This window comes from Dipodomys merriami, unplaced genomic scaffold (assembly GCF_024711535.1).
Source record: "Dipodomys merriami isolate MVZ:Mamm:240054 unplaced genomic scaffold, mDipMer1.0.p SCAF_122, whole genome shotgun sequence".
Lineage (NCBI taxonomy): Eukaryota > Metazoa > Chordata > Mammalia > Rodentia > Heteromyidae > Dipodomys > Dipodomys merriami.
The window spans coordinates 500,982-519,495 of record NW_027202516.1 but is presented as its reverse complement, the minus strand read 5'-3'; the positions used below and the strand labels follow the sequence as shown (position 1 = coordinate 519,495).

The 18,514-nt window shown below is 43.8% G+C and overlaps 1 protein-coding gene across 6 annotated transcripts in view; it reads right to left on the bottom strand.

Moving 5' to 3' along the window:
- The window catches only part of Khdrbs2 (KH RNA binding domain containing, signal transduction associated 2), a 309,495-nt gene that overhangs the window by 150,380 nt on the left and 140,601 nt on the right, over positions 1-18,514 (bottom strand). For all 6 annotated transcript variants that reach the window (XR_011370892.1, XR_011370891.1, XR_011370893.1 and 3 more), the window contains exons 5-6: positions 13,938-14,065; positions 8,984-9,182 (exon numbers count right to left, since the gene is read on the bottom strand). Coding sequence is in view for 3 of the 6 variants with exons in the window: in XM_070017225.1 (XP_069873326.1) it covers positions 8,984-9,182; positions 13,938-14,065 (327 nt within the window). In the remaining 3 variants the exon portion in view is untranslated. The remainder of the gene's footprint in view (positions 1-8,983; positions 9,183-13,937; positions 14,066-18,514) is intronic.

The following is an 18,514-nucleotide window of genomic DNA, read 5'->3' as shown; positions in this document are numbered from 1 at the left end:
GTGTGTGTGTGTGTGTGTGTGTACTTTGCCTACTAAAGCCCTAGAAAGCTCTAAAACATTTTCCTATCTTTGTCTCTAGGTTGCTTGCTAACCTACTTCTTCCTTCAGTCTTAGAAACGAAATAAAGAATAGAGAATATAAGAGAAATGGTTTTCATACATACAATGATCTCTCTACCTACTTTAAGAAGCACCTACTCTGGTAAATTTGTTTATTCTCTTTGACAAATATTTGTCTCTTTAGAGTACCTTTAGTTTCTCTTTAGAATAACTAACAATAATAAAACAAATAAGAACATATATGTGTATATGTAAAACTCCTGGGTCTCCTCCCAAAGCGCCCTGCCCCTCTAATATCCAAAGTGGGCTTTACTGATTAAACTGTAATTTCATCAGCATGACAATAAAGCAATGGGCAGGATAAAACCCTTTATAACATTCAAAAGTACACGATGGTCTTTTTGAATTCTGAAAAATCACCATAAAAGGGAGAGAGAGATGGTTATATTCAATGTGAGGTTATGTTCCATTAAGCTATGTTCAACACTGCATAGAAGGAAGCTCAATGCATGATTGGGCAGAATAGCAGGATTTCTGAACCCCAAAATGCTGTTAGCTCTGACTGTCAACATAGAGGTTTGGTACCATACCACCAACTGCCTTGGACAATTGACTTAGGGAAGAATCCCTCTAGTCTTCAAATGTAGTTGATTATCGTGTCTATTTGAAAAATTTGTTATAGTCTAATTGTACTACAATCTTAGCACTGTGGATGTGACAAAATGTGGAATAACCAGCATGTCATAGAAAACAACGCATCAGGTCTTAAGTATGATTGCTTAGAATGCATGCACTGGTGGTCTGTGCTTGTGCAGATGGTCTGAATGTACAGTACTGTGGCCATGCTACTATTTTGTCTGCTTTCTATTCTGGAAAATCATACAACCATGCCATAGCATTTAATAAACAACATGACCACTGGATGATATAGTATGGGCTAAGTTAAAAAAAAGTCATCAGCTCTTACATCACTTTAAGTAGTTTACAACATCTACTACTATCACAGCTGAGGAAGAAAACAAGATCATTACAAGTAAGATTTTTCTCATTTCCTTTGACACAGAGTCCCTATGAGTAATATATAAAATGTTTTTTCTTCATCTAGAAGAATAGCAAAACACAGAAGCGGTTCTGGTTGACTTGTAGATGTTGAGAAGAGAAAAAGAAGGCACACCTAAAGAAAAACCCACTCTGGTTCCATTTCCTAAACCTTCTACCAGCCCCAACACCACTGAAATCACAGCTCTCCAACTGTTGGTATCCTTGGTATGTAACATAAGAATAACTAACTACAAAAGCCCTGGTGAGTCAGAAGTACTACCGAAGAATGAATGGAAACACTTAAGAAATATGGAAGCACAAAAAATCCTTTATTTAGTTTAAAGAAATACAAAGCAGACAGTTAAAGGATCCTTCTGTGTCCCACATCTGTAAATTGATCCATAATAAGGCCTTCTACTCAGGGAAGTTAGGTTTTCTATGCCCAGCACAAAATGGAGAAGTGGCCCTCGTTCAAGTCTTGAGATTGTAAAGAACATTTGCAGCTTTCCTAGGAAAAGCTTTTGGCTCATAAGACACGACAGAAAGTAATCACCAAATCTGTGCCTTAGCAGAAAGATTTACCAACCTCTATCTGCCACTGAAAAGAAGTCCACGAAGAAACAAGATCAGAACATGTAAACAGACTCAACTGTCTTTAGCCATTCCTATCTGGCTTTCTGTGAAATCTAATTATAAACTAAGTAACTAGGCAACTTCTATTTAATTAAATTTCCTTGCCAGAAAATTATAAGGGAGCTATTGTCAAAACAGACTAAGCAATATTTTTTAACCAACAAAAGAGAAAATGAATTTTAGTATTCCTAAGTGTGATTTGTCATCCCATATAGGCTATTCATTCTTCATTGGGATATAACTGTCAAAATATAATTCAGGAAGAATAATATAAAAACTAATTTGTGACCAGCACACCTGTAGAAATATCTCAGAGCACACCTGTAGAAACAAGTCAAGACACAACTCACTTTGATTTTCATTCTTAGTAGACAAGTATGAGCCAAAGATAGAAGATAATAATCCAGAGTGTATTTATGATGCTGTTTAACATAAACAGAACACAGGGTCGCCATGGCCCTGCCGGCAGCTGTTCTCTCCTTCAAATGTCTACACTGTCCCCTCAAAGAAAACTTGCATTTTCCCCTAACGCACCTAGAGCAAACTTATAATAACCATGATACCATGCTTTCCAACAGTGCTCACTGCTTCAAGGACACCTACTGTCTTACCGTAAGCATGAGGAAGGACTTGAGTCCTTGCTTCATGATCAATCTGGAGTCTTGTCCTCATCAGAATCATCTTCATTTTAAGGGACTTAAAATCTAAAACTTAACGTGAGTAGATGGTGGCTCATTCAGACTTTACCATTAGACAAAGACTATCCACAATTCTAAGGGAAAATGTTAAGTTATTATGTATGGCAATAATGCAGACAACGTTTAAATGCACTTTCTCTGAACAGCAGAACCTCAATAGCATTATGAAGCCCACACTGCAGCTTCATACACATTTCACTAACCTCGCTCTACTGTTTCAGTTATTTTAAATATTAGTCGTATCTCAGGAAACAAAGGTGTGCAGTGCATTCTGGTAAACTGGTCTCTAATGAGAGGAGGTTAGAGCATGAAATTCCAACAAGAAATTTAATGGAATACAAATATCCAGTTTAGAAACCAATAAAAATCTCCTCTCTTTGGGCGAAGGCTCTTGGCTATTACACAGAAACTATCAGATGAGTCTCCTCTCAAAACATGCACTTTGGTTCAGACCGTGATCTTTTCTTCCGCAAAAGTGGCACAAGAATTGATTTCAATTATCCTTTAATACTGATTTCCCTCCCCTGTCAAAATGTTCCATGAATATGAAACTGAGGGCGGGTAGCCAGAGCTCCTGTACAGAACTTTTAAGGACTACTGCTTTCCCCATGAAGTTCCTTGTTCTTTCATGGCTGCTGGGAGGGTATCTCCACGTCTGAATTAAACAACAGGATGTCTTGGAGGCGGGAGGCTCAGGGAGGCTGATGAGGGGAGAAGATTCTCAAAGTCTGGTCAGAACGCATTGCACAAATTAGGTTAACATGACTGATTATACCAGTTTCTGGGTTTCTTATGTAGCACTGAACCGAATTTTAATTATATCTTCTTCTTCTTGGTTATGCCTTGATTCAGCTATTTGATATCTGGATATTAACCTTTAGAGAAAATATAAGGTAATTTAAAAATAAATTGGGTCTATTTCTTTGGAAACTAGAAACTGTTCTGTGTACCTGAGATGATTTTTTAAAAAATCTTTTCAAAAGCTACATCAATGTCTGAATAGTGAGAGTATCTGCATGAACAAATATATATTTTATCAGTATGTTTACATAAAATGTGATGTTCTGACAGAAACTAGAGTCTCTGAGCCTTTTTCTGAACATTTAATTCTTCCATACAATCTTGGTTGAAAGGGTCACATTTCCAAAGGAAGGCACAACTAGTACCAGCACCAATGTAAGCTAGAAAGCTATACTCAGAGCAGACTTCCGGCTCTGGAAAGCAGTATGGAGGTTCCTCAAAAGACACAGAGCTGCCCTATGACTCCGCAGTCCCACTTCTGGGCATTCACCCAAATGACCCCAAAATAAATATATACTAAAGCTGCCAGCACAACTATATTTATCACAGCATTATTCACCATAGCTAAGATATGGAATCAACCCGGATGTCCCTCCAGTAGATGAACGAATCAAGAAAATGTAATATATATATAACACACACACAAACACAAAATGGAATTTAATGCTTCCATGAAAAAGAATGCCAACCACCCCATTTGTAGGGAAATGGAAAGACTTGGAAAAAATCATATTAAGTGAAGTAAGCCAGAGCCAAAGAAACATAGGTCCCATGGTTTCCCTTATTTGCAATAATTAGTATACATCTAGGGTAATCTTAGCAGATGAGCAGAATAGCTCAATAGCTATGTACATATGACCATATAAGCTGATGCTAATTGAAATGAGTTCCAAGACATGGACACAAGAGGTTTTTCTTTGTTGTTGTTGTTTTTAATATACCGTGTTCTCCCTATGGCTTAACTCCTGCTGTTACTGTATTTGATTTTGGTACCCTGGGTATGGTACATATGTTTCTCTGAATTAGGCAAGGGAAGGGGAACAGCAAAATGGTGAGCCAAAGGACAAGAGGGAACCACTGCACCAGTGATACTCACAAGACAGTACGTGGGAAATGATCTGTACTACCTGGGGGTGGGAGAGGAGGTAGGAGAACAATGTACTTACTACCTTACTTATGTTACTGTCACCCCTCTGTACATCACCTTGTCAAAAAATGTAGGAGGGTACATTTCATGTCAAGTATTCTCAGCACAAAAAATACAAATAATGAAAACTGAAAGAACTACTTATACATCCGTCTTTTCTTTAAACAATATCTTTCTGTACCATCTCTTCCCTTCATATCTCCACTATCTTCTCACTATAAATGTTGCTGTAATTTTTTCTGTAAGGAGAGTTGCAGAGATGGGGGAATGCAATTATGTCATTTCTGCATTCTCTCTTTAAGGAAAAGATTATGCAATTATAAATTTATAAGTATGATGGTGGCATGAGCATCATCATAACAAATTGGAATTTATTTTATTTTTCTGTCAGTCGTGGGGCCCTGGGCCTGGGCGCTGTCCCTCAGCTCTTCATCTCAAGGCTACCACTCTACCACTTGAGCCACAGTGCCATTTCCAGCCCCCAACTGAAATTTTTAAAAGCTGGGGCTACTAGAAACATTACAAACCCAGAAAACAAATTAGTATCTTTGTTTTTTAGATAACAGACTTTTGTACTTTTTCTCACATTTTTGGAGATATAATATTTGATCAACTTCATATATGGAAATAGTTTTATATTATTTTCTATAGGAAGGAGAGAAAATGCAGAGATTTTTAACCCAGCATTTTTGACACAAAATACCTGATGTTATTGGTACTCAGAGATTCTCTGTGTTTTGCACATGAGGGATGGTTCATGATCCAACAGCACATGAATACTGAGTCACAGCACCCGTGGCAGTGCCAACGGTCTTCCTGTAACCTTGGCCATAACGGAGGGGCAGCAATATCTAACTCACACAAGTAACACTATTCCACTAAATCCAATCTAAATGAATTTCTAGTACAACTCTACTTCGCACGAGGTCATCGATAACCACGTTGGCTCAATGCTCAGCCTTCTGCAACTTGAGCCTGTCTGCCTCTTCATACTCTGCCATGCACAGGGCGCACTAGCCTCACCATTGTTACCCTTGCTTCAGTTTTGTCCGGCTGCTATCACCCCATTTCCCACAGCACAGCTAAGACCAATCACCTCGGAGGAAGGCAAATTTCATCCACGCTCCTCACTCTTCATCAGTGCCCCCACATCAGTAATGGCTAAAGTCCCCAAACGTAACCACACCCGGTACTCAGAAGCCACTACAGCGAGTGAATTAGGACTTGGGGCTCTGAGGTTATTTGTAACTCATTCTCTTTCCCAGGTTCACCTCCTACATATTTTTCACTACTCTTTGCTTCACTAGGTTCCTTAGATTTGCTTCTGGAAGGCCCTTTCTTCTTGTCTGTGTCCTTACCATTTCCTCCTCTTTACTTCTATACTACTTTTATACCCCTATTATAGTCTTAGGTAGTTGTTTTCTTTACCTATCTTAAAGTTTTCTAAAACTTAGTTTTCTTTTTTTTAAATTTATTATTATTATCTTTAAGTAGTTGTACAAAGAAGTTACCATTCTACAAAACAGTATGTGAATACAAGCTGTCTGACAACATTGTCACCCATCCCTCCTAACCCATTAAAACAGTTTTCTTTCACTGATGAAAGTTCCTAAGTGGAGCACATGTAATCTCTACAGTCATTTAATATATGCTACATTCTGTCATCATCAGTTTGCTATTAATATAAAAATATGTCTGTGTACAGCATCTTTCTAAAGCTATCATAAGTGGAATCCATCAAGTTGCTGTGGTCAACCACTTTATTTAGAACTGAAAAGTTTAAGAAGTACTTTCTGCCTTTAGGATGTATGAAATCTTGCAAGCTGGAAAGGATGAGAACAAATGAGTTCTAACAAGGACAGAGTAAGGAAAGAACTTTAAGTAGTGAATGTATTTCTTTCTTTCTTTTTCAGTCATGGGGCTTGAACTCAGGGCCTGGGCACTGTCCCTGAACTTTCTGCCCAAGATTAGCACTCTATCATTTTGAGCTCCAGTGCCACTGCTGGTGGTTCACTGGAGATAAGTCCATGGACTTTTCTGCCTGGGCTGGCTTTAAACCACAGTCCTCACCCTCCTGAGTAGCTGGGACTATAAGCATGAGCCTCCAGCACCCATCTGCAAATGGACTCCTATGCTAGTTCCTGGACACTCTGTTATTCCCACACTGGCACGTGTTAGACACAGCGCCCAGTTCCTGGAAGCACCGAGTTCCTTAAGCTAGAGGTGTTCACAAGGAGGCTGGCGGTGGGCCAGGCACGGCCGAGGGGATCTGAGCACCGAGTGGGACCGGGCTGTGGGGCACGGAGGACCCAGGTCGGTGTGGGGTTCTCTAGATAGCACTGCACTGGGGCAATGACAGTTCTCACACACAGAGGTGGCTCTCCACTCCAGTTTCAGTCAATAACTACCTGACAGTATCACCTGGAGACTGAATGAAGGAATGCAGAATGGCCAGGGTATAACGTACTCTCCAGATCTGTTAATTCTGTTGGAGTTCTGCTGAAATTCACTTTCATCTTTCCAGACCACTTCCACCATGATGACGCATCTCTACGTTGTGAGTGCATTCTTCTTAGTAGGTCTATGAAGAGGAGCTTTAAATATTCAAAGTCTGGGTTAGACTATGTAAAGATTAAGCTAAATCCACACTTTTTGTCAGTCAGGGGCTTGCAACTCTGGGCCTGAGTGCTGCCACATTTTAGACTCAACAACTGTAATGAGTCTTTCAACAACAGTGGCAGTCACAGTGGCCTGCTCTTGTCAGGCCTCTGCAGAGGTGGACTTGATGCCTATTCTCATTCTGTCTGGCAGGAACTTAGTGTGCAGACAGCAGGAGGGAGAAAAGTCTGAGACTGAATTGACTCACAGCATGATTTATAATACAGGGACCTTTTCTGAGAAATGTTATCTATCTAAGAGTTAAGAATTCCGTGGAGATTTTCACTATCAACTCAGCATTGTGCTATTATTTTGTTATTGGGTCTGTTCAACTTTTGTCTTTCTTACCCGGCACAGAGGAATCAATGGTCTAAACTTAGTGCAGAGTAGTTCCCGAGTGTAGCCGGGGCTTGGTACTGAGTGCCTGGCACACGTCAGCCAGCACTTTTCAGTTATGCCTTAAAGCTTTAAGAAAACGCTTATTAAATAGGATAGGTAACACTTATTAGCACAAACAAATTATACAAAAGAACCACACTGGGATACTTACAAGGAGAAAATTTTAGGAACTGCACAGAGAGTCCCAAATAGCCTAAGAAAATTCTGTGGTTGTTAACAGGGAAAAATGTACAGATGCAGTTTTTACAGAACTTGAGGACACAAAAAATAGGTAAACATCTATGACGTGAGTAAGTCTACTGCTTAGCTGGGCATAGTGACTCATCCTGTAATACTAGCTACTTGGAAGGCAGAGACTGGAGGAATGTGGTTTGACGTCAGCCAGGGCAAAAAAGACTCCATCTCAATCCATGGATGGGGATGGTAGTGCATACCTGTCATCCTAGCAATTTGTGATCTAAAATAGAAGCATTGTGGTCCAAGCTAGATTAGGTATAAGGTAAGACGCTGTCTTAAAAATGGCCAGTGCCCAGAAAGTGGCTCATGAGGGTAGAGTACCTGCTTAGCAAGTGCAAGACCCTGAGTTCAAACCCCAGTATGTCAAAAAAAAGCCCACAATTTAACAATAATCTACCTGATCAAAGTTCATATACATTGCCTTTATTTAATAACTTTATGATAGATTCTTATACATGCTGACACTACCTATTTATGAATATGGTTTCCTAAATTCCAATACAGTCTTGACGGATTAAAGCAATTACTCCGATTCTTTACAAGAGAAACCTAGGCCTCCAGTGCTCTAATGTCACCCCCCGGGACAGAGGGACGCCGTCTGCTTCCAGAGCCCCATCCTTCCCATTCAGCAACTGCACAGGCTCCTCTAGGCCCAAATGAACTTTCAACTTCTGCAGTGGTACTCTTCACTCCAATAAACAACCCATCACTTAGCCCAAATTCCTTGTCATGAAACCGTCAGATAAAGCCTTCCTTTTCTGATCTCTCTCACAGTCCCACATCTATGTCAGCACTAAATCCCAGCAGGTTGTTCTCACAGAACATTTAGAACATGGTCCCTTCCTTGCCTCCAGGCAATCTCGTTATTGGTCGTCCATAAAATCTCAGTTTATAGTGCTATCATGCACGCCTACACACACATACACACACATGCACACATGCACGCACACACACGTACACACGCACGCACGCACACACGCACACGCATGCACACACACACACACCAGTCGCTGTCCTTCCTGAGTAGTAACCACAGCAGACATTTAGGAGGAAGCACTTGTGGTGCCTCGGTGGACCCAGCACCTGTTTCAGGGCTTGGCGCCCTGTGCAGGCTACAGGCTACACAAACCTCAGGAGTTTGACTTCTAAAATAAAAGCTGCTCAGAGACACCAACTACGGCTCCTGTAGAACGACGCTTCTCTCACAGTGCTCTCACTCCACTCAGATGACAGCCAGCAACACCGCGTTCCCAGCCCCCTCCAGCTCTTCTGACAGCCTCTTTCCCCAGCGGGGGTGTGTGCGTACTTACATACTCCTCATAGGCCTCGGGTGCGGGATGGGGCAGTGCTCTGTATCCTGGGGCTGACGATGCTCCCCGGGCTCGAGGGGTAGAGACACCTCTTGCTATAGGGGGCACTGGAAGAGCTCCACGAGTCACAGTGGCTCCTCGAGGGGTGGGGACACCTCGGCCAGGTGGCAGGGGAGGAGGAACGGCTCCCCCACGGCCCCTAGGACAGACGAGTCACGGTCAATGAGAGAAAACTGTTACGCTCTGTAGCACTGATACCAAGAGTTCTGAATGCACTCTGGCTCACTTGATCTGTATGCGTCAACTTAGCCATATCATACACGTAAAATATAGTATAAGAGAGAGACACACAATCCTACGAACTACAATGCAATACACATGTTACAATGGTTATACATGAAATGACAAGGAAGGGTTAATAGGTCTGAAAAATGTTCCTCAGGGTGGGAAGAGGAAAGCAAAGGTTTGAGATGAAGCTATTCAACTGTCTCTGTACTGGTTTATGTTTTCAGGTGGAAAAATGTCACCATATATCAAACTGGAGGCACGGATATCTCCTTCTATAGTTTTATTTTGGTGGTATCATTGTATGTATTGTTGTACATTGTCTGAAGTCACCTGAAATCACCCTTCGGTGTCATTGGTATACTCCCATACATATCCCCTGTGCTGGTGTGGTCACTGACATGTATGTTCTGTGGGTTAACTACCATGCTGGCGCCACACATTGGCACTCAGCACCAAGTAGAGTAAATGGAATTCTCCATACTGTGGTTCTTGACACAGAGTAACCTGCACTGAAAGAGGAAGGGCAGACAGATGCAGACAACTTTTATGATACTCTGAGGCTGCTAGAAAGGTTGAGTGCTTCTCTGAAATACTTTGGAAAAAACGCAGGATTGTTTCTCTTTTTATTATGTCTGAGAGGCTGGTCTCTAGAAAGTGGTGCTTTCAGCAGAAACACCGAGGCTTTAGGGAAAATGAGGATCACTGGGATGTCAACATCTTGCTGTTTGGCTGTTCTTATGTGGACAAGGTCATGCTTTCTGCCTTGAATAGCGGTCAACAACTCTTTCTTGTTTGCAGAAAATGAGCTCTTAGAAGTGAAGGATAAAACGCTGGCAAAGCTTTAAAATTTCTTAAATAGCTTACCCAGCTGACAAATAGAGAAGTTACTGAGAGAGCGAACATGAACACACACACACACACAAACACACACACACACACACACACACACACACACACACACACACACACACACACACACACACACACACACACACACACACACACACACACACACACACACACACACACACACACGGAGCTCCTTGATTGGGCAAAGTGAAACATCAATACCCAGAGGTACAGCACTGCCTGCAAGTACCACAGATTATTCACTGTAATCCACTCCCATAGCTCATCAGAATAACATAAAAACACACCCAAAAGAAGCAAGAAATTCCAAGCTGCTTGTCACTGGGTTCTGAGAATCATCTCTTTATAAGCAAGATGTATGTGAATCTGGGGTCTACGTCACTTTTTACAGCTTTCTTGTTAGATTTAACATTTTATATAAATGTGATCAAAGTTCATGGTCCTGGCTAGACCACTGAATAATCACAGGCAAGTATTTTAATTTTCAAGGCCTGAAGTATAGTTTTTCCTATCTAACATACTTTTTTCTGTTTCACAGTTACATTTCCACACTGTCGCTTTGGCACGTCCCTCTGGACATGGCTGGCAGGTCTTCCTGCAAGCGGTGATCTACCTCCTGTCCCCAAGCCTGCGCTGGAACACCAGCCCTCGTGCTCCCACACCTTCAAGTCTTAGGGTATCTCCCTGCAGCACCTCTACTTCTTCAAAGAACATTTTCCTGTGTTTAATTCTTTACCTCCTGCTCATTCCTGAAATGAAAGTCAGGAACTGAGCGCTTGCTTTCGCCATCCTGTGAGCACCCTCCTGCCTGTGGCCCCCAGGCCCCCAGCCTGCGCCAGCCCACGGGGCTCCAGGGCTCCTGGGGCTCTCCTACAGTGCCATATTTAAGATGGTGGGTGGCTACTCTGATCTTTCACGTTCGTCCTTCCTCTTTCCACAGCCTCCATCACCAGAATGAGTGTTCCCAATTTCCATCATCAGTTTCCTTTCCAACTTTCATTATTTTTCCCTGACATCTGTAATTCTAGTGATAGCAAACTACTCCCTAACACAGAGCTGTCTGGTTTCTGTTACTTGTCTCAAAGGTTCTGTACCCGTCTGCACTTTAGAGTTCCTTGACCATCTTAAGTCGCCACATTCCAGGCTGAGTAATCTTCGTCTCTGGGGATGCAGCGTCGGTGCTCCCATGTACTGAGAAGGGCCTCCGTCCCACCTGCGCTGTGTGCATTCGAAAGATGAGGACACTGGCTCAGACAATGCTAGTTACCAGCCCAAGGTCAAACCAGCAATCCAACAAGCTTGGGTTAATTATAAAGCCTTCACTTTACTTGGTCCTTGAATCTTACTTTCAATTCCTTGATGGGCAGGACACCAGCAGGTCTACTTGGCCACGCTCTTCAGCTTACAGCAGGTGGCGCTCTCTGTCCTGTCACTGTCTCTAGGAGACAAGAGCCATTCGGTCCAGCCTCCTGCCGTGTCTCTGTCCCAATGGCTCTAATGCTTACTATCTATGGAGATGACCACCAAGTAGCCATTTTTTAAGGAAACAAACAAAATTATTTCCCTCTTAAAAAATCTCCATTATTTGTGTGTATTAGCTCATACAGTAGGAAACAAAAGCCCTCAGAATCTGCACTTGTCTCCTCTGCTGCTGTTGCAACCTGTGAGGTGATGCCTGGTGAAGATGCTCACGCAACTGTGCAATCTAGCTAGCATTACAACAGGTAATGTAAAGCTTGGCTCTCTGGTGAAGATGCTCACGCAACTATGCAAACTAGCTAGCATTACAACAGGCAGTATAAAGCTTGGCTCTCTGCTGAAGATGCTCACGCAACTATGCAAACTAGCTAGCATTACAACAGGCAGTGGAAAGCTTGGCTCTCTGGTGAAGATGCTCACGCAACTATGCAAACTAGCTAGCATTACAACAGGTAGTGTAAAGCTTGGCTCTCTGGTGCATATGGCATTTTAAAATTGGACCATTACCATAGACACATTTATTGAAAATAAGTTCCTTTCATTAAGTGCAATTTTAATAATTTGTTATTGATATTTTGAAACAGTCTAAGCATCATACTTGAATGTAACATAATAGAATAATTTCATGAGATGGTAATTTATAAATAATACAAATTAACATCAATCAATTCACATTTCTAATGCTTTCACATCAATGATTTTGTATATAAAACCATTTCTATGTTAATTTTTAATTGCAGATATATTATGTTTTTTGAAAAAGACAAAAAGTTCTGTGTTTCATTTACTTTTAAAAACATTAATATTGCCCATGTAACTGTAACTCCTCTGTACAGTATTTTCACAATAAAAAAAAACAAATGGAGATAAACAGAAAAATAAAACATTAATATTGTTAAATATCAATACAGAATTGGAAGTGAAGTTCAATCTTCGATGTTAACTTGTTTTCATGTGTTCTCTATCTGATCTATAAAATACATGATAGGCTGAAACTTGTAAAGTAGTCATAATTAAAATTTTAAAGAAGGGTATTTTTACAATGGTATTTGACATTTTTCAAGTAAATTTAAGAAAACAATTAAATCCTTAGGGTATCTTAGCATCTCTTAAGATAATTTCTATGTGATAAGTGAAATGTCATTCTGGATGTATGTCCATTAGAGAGGTAAAGGACAATAATAGGGCAAAGAGAACTAATAAATCACAATCTAAGGAAGAGCATCCTTTTTTTGTCTTGTTTCTTTGAAAACCAATGTTATCCATTGTAGCTTTGATAAAGTCAGAATCCCATTAAACAAATTCTAATAAAAAAGCTTCTAATTTCTGCTCAAAACTAACAAAATTCCATTAAGATTCTCTCTGATCACTAGGGATTTTGGAAAACCAAGTGTAATGGAGTCATATAAGAAAAGAGCTTGTGGTAGTTTTTTGGATAATGACGTATGCTACTATATCTATACCTGCATCTCTCAATCTGCTTGCATACCAGTCTGCCTACCTTTTTACCACAAAACATATATTAATTAAAACACAGATTAAGTACATAGCTTTCCCTTCATGCAAAAGAGGCACAAGGATTTATCATTTGTCTGCCCTAGCTAGCACAGAAATAAAAAACAGAAAGATCGGAAGTGGCGCTATAGCTCAAGTGGTAGAGCGCTTGCCTTGAGCTTAAGAGCTGAGGGACAGTGCCCAGGCCCAGAGTTCAAGGCCCACGACCGACAAAAAACAAAACAAAACAAAAAAAAAAACAAACAGAAAGATTTGAGCTTACTGCCTTTTTTTTTTTTTTTTTGGTCGGTCATGGGGCTTGAACTCTGGGCCTGAGTGCTGATCCTCAGCTCTTCAGCTCAAGGCTAGTGCTCTACCAGGTGAGCCACAGCACCACCTCCAGCTTTTTCTGTGTATGTGGTGCTAAGAAATCGAATCCAGAGCCTCATGCATGCAAGGCAAGCGCTCTACCACTGAGCCACCTTCCCAGCCCCACTGCTTTGTTTTCTAAGGGTAAAGATTAAGAGTTCAAGTCAAGAATCCTAGAGTCAGATTACCTATATATAAAATCTTAGGAGGAATATCATAATCTTTTGTACCTCAGTTTCTCACTTGTAAAAACTGGTCATCTCATGCACAAAAGACGAGCTGAGGGGTGTGTGTGGAGTGTGTGCGGTCACTGAGTGTTACTAAGTGTTGCTAAGTGCTACCTAAGCACTCGCCATTAGTTTCTGCTGCAGTGATGGCCAGCATCAACGCCATTATTGATTCCTGTTTGTACTCCCTTCGTCCTGTACTGATATTTAAATAAGAGCTAACATACCTGGAAGGAGTGGCAGCCGCTGTTCTGACCCCTCGGCCTCTGATGCCTCTGCCGCGACCAGAGTCTTCTGAGCCATTTAAGTAGGACAGTTCACGCAGCTGTTCCTGGCGGATTTCATCATTGTAGTCCTGGAAGGAAACACGGGACTGATGAGTTAAACTAGCACCTGTGTCCTACGCACACAGACCAATAAAAAGAGAAATGTTCCATTTGTTTCCTGGAGCTTATACACAAAAATCAAAGATGGTATAAAAGATTTATTTTAAATTAAGTTGATGATTTATACATCCTCATCAAAGTCATATTCTGCAAAACAGTAGGTTATATTTTCTGAGAAATCCTTTATAGTGTTAGCTAGGAAAGAGAACACAGAATAAGAGCTTGTAGTGTACTTGCATTACAGTGGCCAATGTGAAGACTAATGAGCAACCCCTTCAGTTTGAAGGACTAAGCTAACTCCATTCTAAAGCAAGCCGTCATCTACCATAGAGCTGACCGCAGGTGAATCGTAAGGGACCAAGCAGTTCCTGGAAAAGCCAGTTCTTGGAAGGCTCTTGGAAAGCCCACAGTGGAAACTGCAATTACACCCTAGCAACCCCAGGGAGACAAGGGTTGAGAAACACAAATGGACAGGGTGGTCAGCTGGTGGAAGCAGCTGCAGGGTCAGGGCGACCCAAAACTTGCCTGCGAAATGCTGATCAATTATGGAGAAGCCCGCGAACCTTCAACCCTGTCCTATCTGCGGGAAACCCTGTCAGAGCCCTGCTGAACATGTGGTCGGGGCTCTCAACTCTGACTCTGCGTAGGTGACGATCATGAGTCTAGGCTCCAGCTTGCAATAAATGGCTCTCGTGCACTTGCATCAGATTCGGCTCCTGGGTGGTTTTTGGGGGTCTGCGGCCTGGCACAACAAGTTGAGTGTGTTAAAAGTATAAAGGACTGCACACTGTTGCAACAGCTTCTGATGCATAATCCAAAAGGTGATCCCAAACCCTGAAGAAAGTATTGAGGTCCCACTGATGTCATTCCATACTAAGGAATAGGGCCCAGCGTCACACAATATGAAGCTTCAGGTGGTCACTATACAAAACCAGGGATGGATGCAAAAAGGAATGGAATTTCCTGTACTTTACTGCCGATCAAAGGAAAGGGAGAGCCACAGGGGGGAGCAAATTTCACAGTAACAACCAGAGATTCTGTTAAAGTCAAGAGAGTAGGTTTGTCCTTCATGGGAGGTATGGGTGTGTGCTACTCATATTAAAGACAAAGAGTCTATCTGAGTTACTGCCAGCGAATGTTACCTTTAAGAAAAAGTACCCCCCTGCTATGTATGCATATACCCCATTGTGGAACAGTCCCCGATGGAGTAAGTGGTAGTTCATGTCAGAGGGCCAATCTGATTTAGTACTTTTCTCTGAACCTATATTAAAGTGCTAGGCGCTGGTGGCTCACGCCTGTCATCCTAGCAACTCAAGAGGCTGAGATGTGAGGATCGTGGTTCAAAGCCAGCCCAGGCAGCAAAGTCCATGAGACTCGTATCTCCAATAAACCATCCAAAAACCGGAAGTGGCGCTGTGGCTCAAGTGGTAGAGTGCTAGCCTTGAGCTGAAGAGCTGAGGGACAGAACCCTAAGTTCAAGCCCCATGATCCACAAAAACAAAAACAAACCTATATTAAAGTAAAATCAAAGTATTATATTTTCTATTGGTGAAATGAAGACTAAAAGATTAAACCAGAAATCTTTGTGGAGGATGGGTTGATAGAAATGATGATGTTTGAAGCCTGCCTGACTAAAAATCACATGTATCACATGCAGACAATTCTCATTGAGTGTATGTGCCAAAGTAATATAAAATAAAGAGCATGCCTAGTCAACCAGTCTGGAAACACGGCCGCCACGGCCAGCTCAGGAGCCGCTCTCCCTGCCTGCACACACCGCCACGGCCAGCTCAGGAGCCGCTCTCCCTGCCTGCACACGGCCCCCACGGCCAGCTCAGGAGCCGCTCTCCCTGCCTGCACACACCACCACGGCCAGCTCAGGAGCCGCTCTCCCTGCCTGCACACACCGCCACGGCCAGCTCAGGAGCCGCTCTCCCTGCCTGCACACACTGCCACGGCCAGCTCAGGAGCCGCTCTCCCTGCCTGCACACACCGCCATGGACAGCTCAGGAGCCACTGTCCCTGCCTGCACACGGCCACCACAGCTGGCTCACAAGCCGCTCTCCCTGCCTGGAGCTCCTGCATTGCCCACAGTGGCCAGCTCACGAGCCGCTGTCCCTGCATTGCCCGCAGTGGCCGGCTCACGAGCCGCTCTCCCTGCCTGCACACGGCCCCCATGGCCAGCTCACGAGCCGCTGTCCCTGCCTGGAGCTCCTGCATCGCCCGCAGTGGCCAGCTCACGAGCCGCTCTCCCTGCCTGGAGCTCCTGCATCGCCCCCATGGCCAGCTCACGAGCCGCTCTCCCTGCCTGGAGCTCCTGCATCGCCCGCAGTGGCCAGCTCACGAGCCGCTGTCCCTGCCTGGAGCTCCTGCATTGCCCGCAGTGGCCAGCTCACGAGCCGCTCTCCCTGCATTGCCTGCAGGCCAGCTCACGAGCCGCTCTCCCTGCATCGCCCGCAGTGGCCAGCTCACGAGCTGCTCTCCCTGCCAGGAGCTCCTGCATCGCCCGCAGTGGCCGGCTCACGAGCCGCTCTCCCTGCCTGGAGCTCCTGCATCACCCACAGTGGCCAGCTCACGAGCCGCTCTCCCTGCCTGGAGCTCCTGCATTGCCCACAGTGGCCACCTCACGAGCCGCTCTCCCTGCCTGGAGCTCCTGCATTGCCCGCAGTGGCCGGCTCACGAGCCGCTCTCCCTGCATTGCCCACAGTGGCCGGCTCACGAGCCGCTCTCCCTGCCTGCACACGGCCCCCATGGCCAGCTCACGAGCCGCTGTCCCTGCCTGGAGCTCCTGCATCGCCCGCAGTGGCCAGCTCACGAGCCGCTCTCCCTGCCTGCACACACCGCCACGGCCAGCTCACGAGCCGCTGTCCCTGCCTGCACACGGCCCCCATGGCCAGCTCACGAGTCGCTGTCCCTGCCTGGAGCTCCTGCATCGCCCGCAGTGGCCAGCTCACGAGCCGCTCTCCCTGCCTGCACACACCGCCACGGCCAGCTCACGAGCCGCTGTCCCTGCCTGGAGCTCCTGCATTGCCCGCAGCGGCCAGCTCACGAGCCGCTCTCCCTGCATTGCCCGCAGTGGCTCTGCCACTTGTCCCACTTGTTGCTCTCATACTTTCCTATTCAGGACAAGTGGAAATTTACAGTGGAAAATTACTTCTGAAAAGCCATATATTACTCAATTTTTATCTTTTAGTTTTTACATTCAAGTATCAACTAAACTGAAAAACAGTTTTGAAAAACAATCTTGCTGTAATGAATGACAATTCATTACAGGAATACAGGAATTGCTACTACTGAATAAAGAGATCAGCTCTCATTAAATGAATTATCATGACTAGTTTTAAATTTTAGGAAGCACTGGTAAATTCTGTCCGGAGGAAAAAGACAGAAAACGATAGTCACTCAGGGTCGGTCCTTGTGAATTCTAAAAAGAAGACTGATCGACACTTGTCAACACTGAGGGTTGAGATAAAGGTTAACAAATCGCAAATGACTTCAACATATGTAAAAGGGCTGTGTAAAACATACATTTTAATGACACAAATCAGAAAATACTAAACAGAGATATGGTCTCATTCATTACAGTCATGAAGTGGTGAAGAAAGAGCGAACAAAGGAGGAGGTGCATGAGCACAAGGAAGGTGAGAGACAAGAAGATGACAAAGAGGAGGAGGAAGAGAAAGAACAGAGATGGCAAGGAAAAGGAAGAGAGGCACAGGGAGGTGAGTTCCAGCTTTTCCAGGGTTTCCGAGTCTATTCCTTTACATAGTTCCACCACACTGGTCTTTGGTTGGCCAGACAGTTAATCTTAGCTTAAAAAAGTTTAATAAAATCTAAATGTCCACAGCACGGATGAGACGCCTATGCAACCAGCTGAAGGCTAGCTCAGCTTTCCCGAGGGCTGAGGGGGGCCAGCCTGGCCTCTGCCAGCGCATCGAAGTGCTCAGACACCAAGTGGACTCTCCTGGGCATCTGGTCCTGCTCAAACGGAACACCATCTCGCAATCTCGGAACCAGGAGCAAGAGACTAGAGTGCTCCCACTCCCGGAATACCAGGGTTGGCAGCTAGCAAGGTGCACCAACCCAGAGGCCCCGGCGAGGCTCCGGGAAGCAGCCTCTTTCTAACTCTGTCCAGAGGACAGTGCTCAGGGCTGCAGTTATTGGTATATTTTTGTTTGTTTGTTTGTAGAGCCAGTGTGGTCTTAAATAGCAGTGTATCTGAATGTCACATCACCAATTAAATCTCCTAACTCACAATCCATGCTCACCAACACAATTGCTCTAGAACTCAGCTCCAGGGTAGAAATTCACTGACATGGTTAGACTGTTCATCTTACTAACATGAATTTTTGGTTCTAGAGGTTAATTTTCTCCCCCCCCCCCCGGTTCTGGGGCTTGAACTCAGGGCCACCCATGGG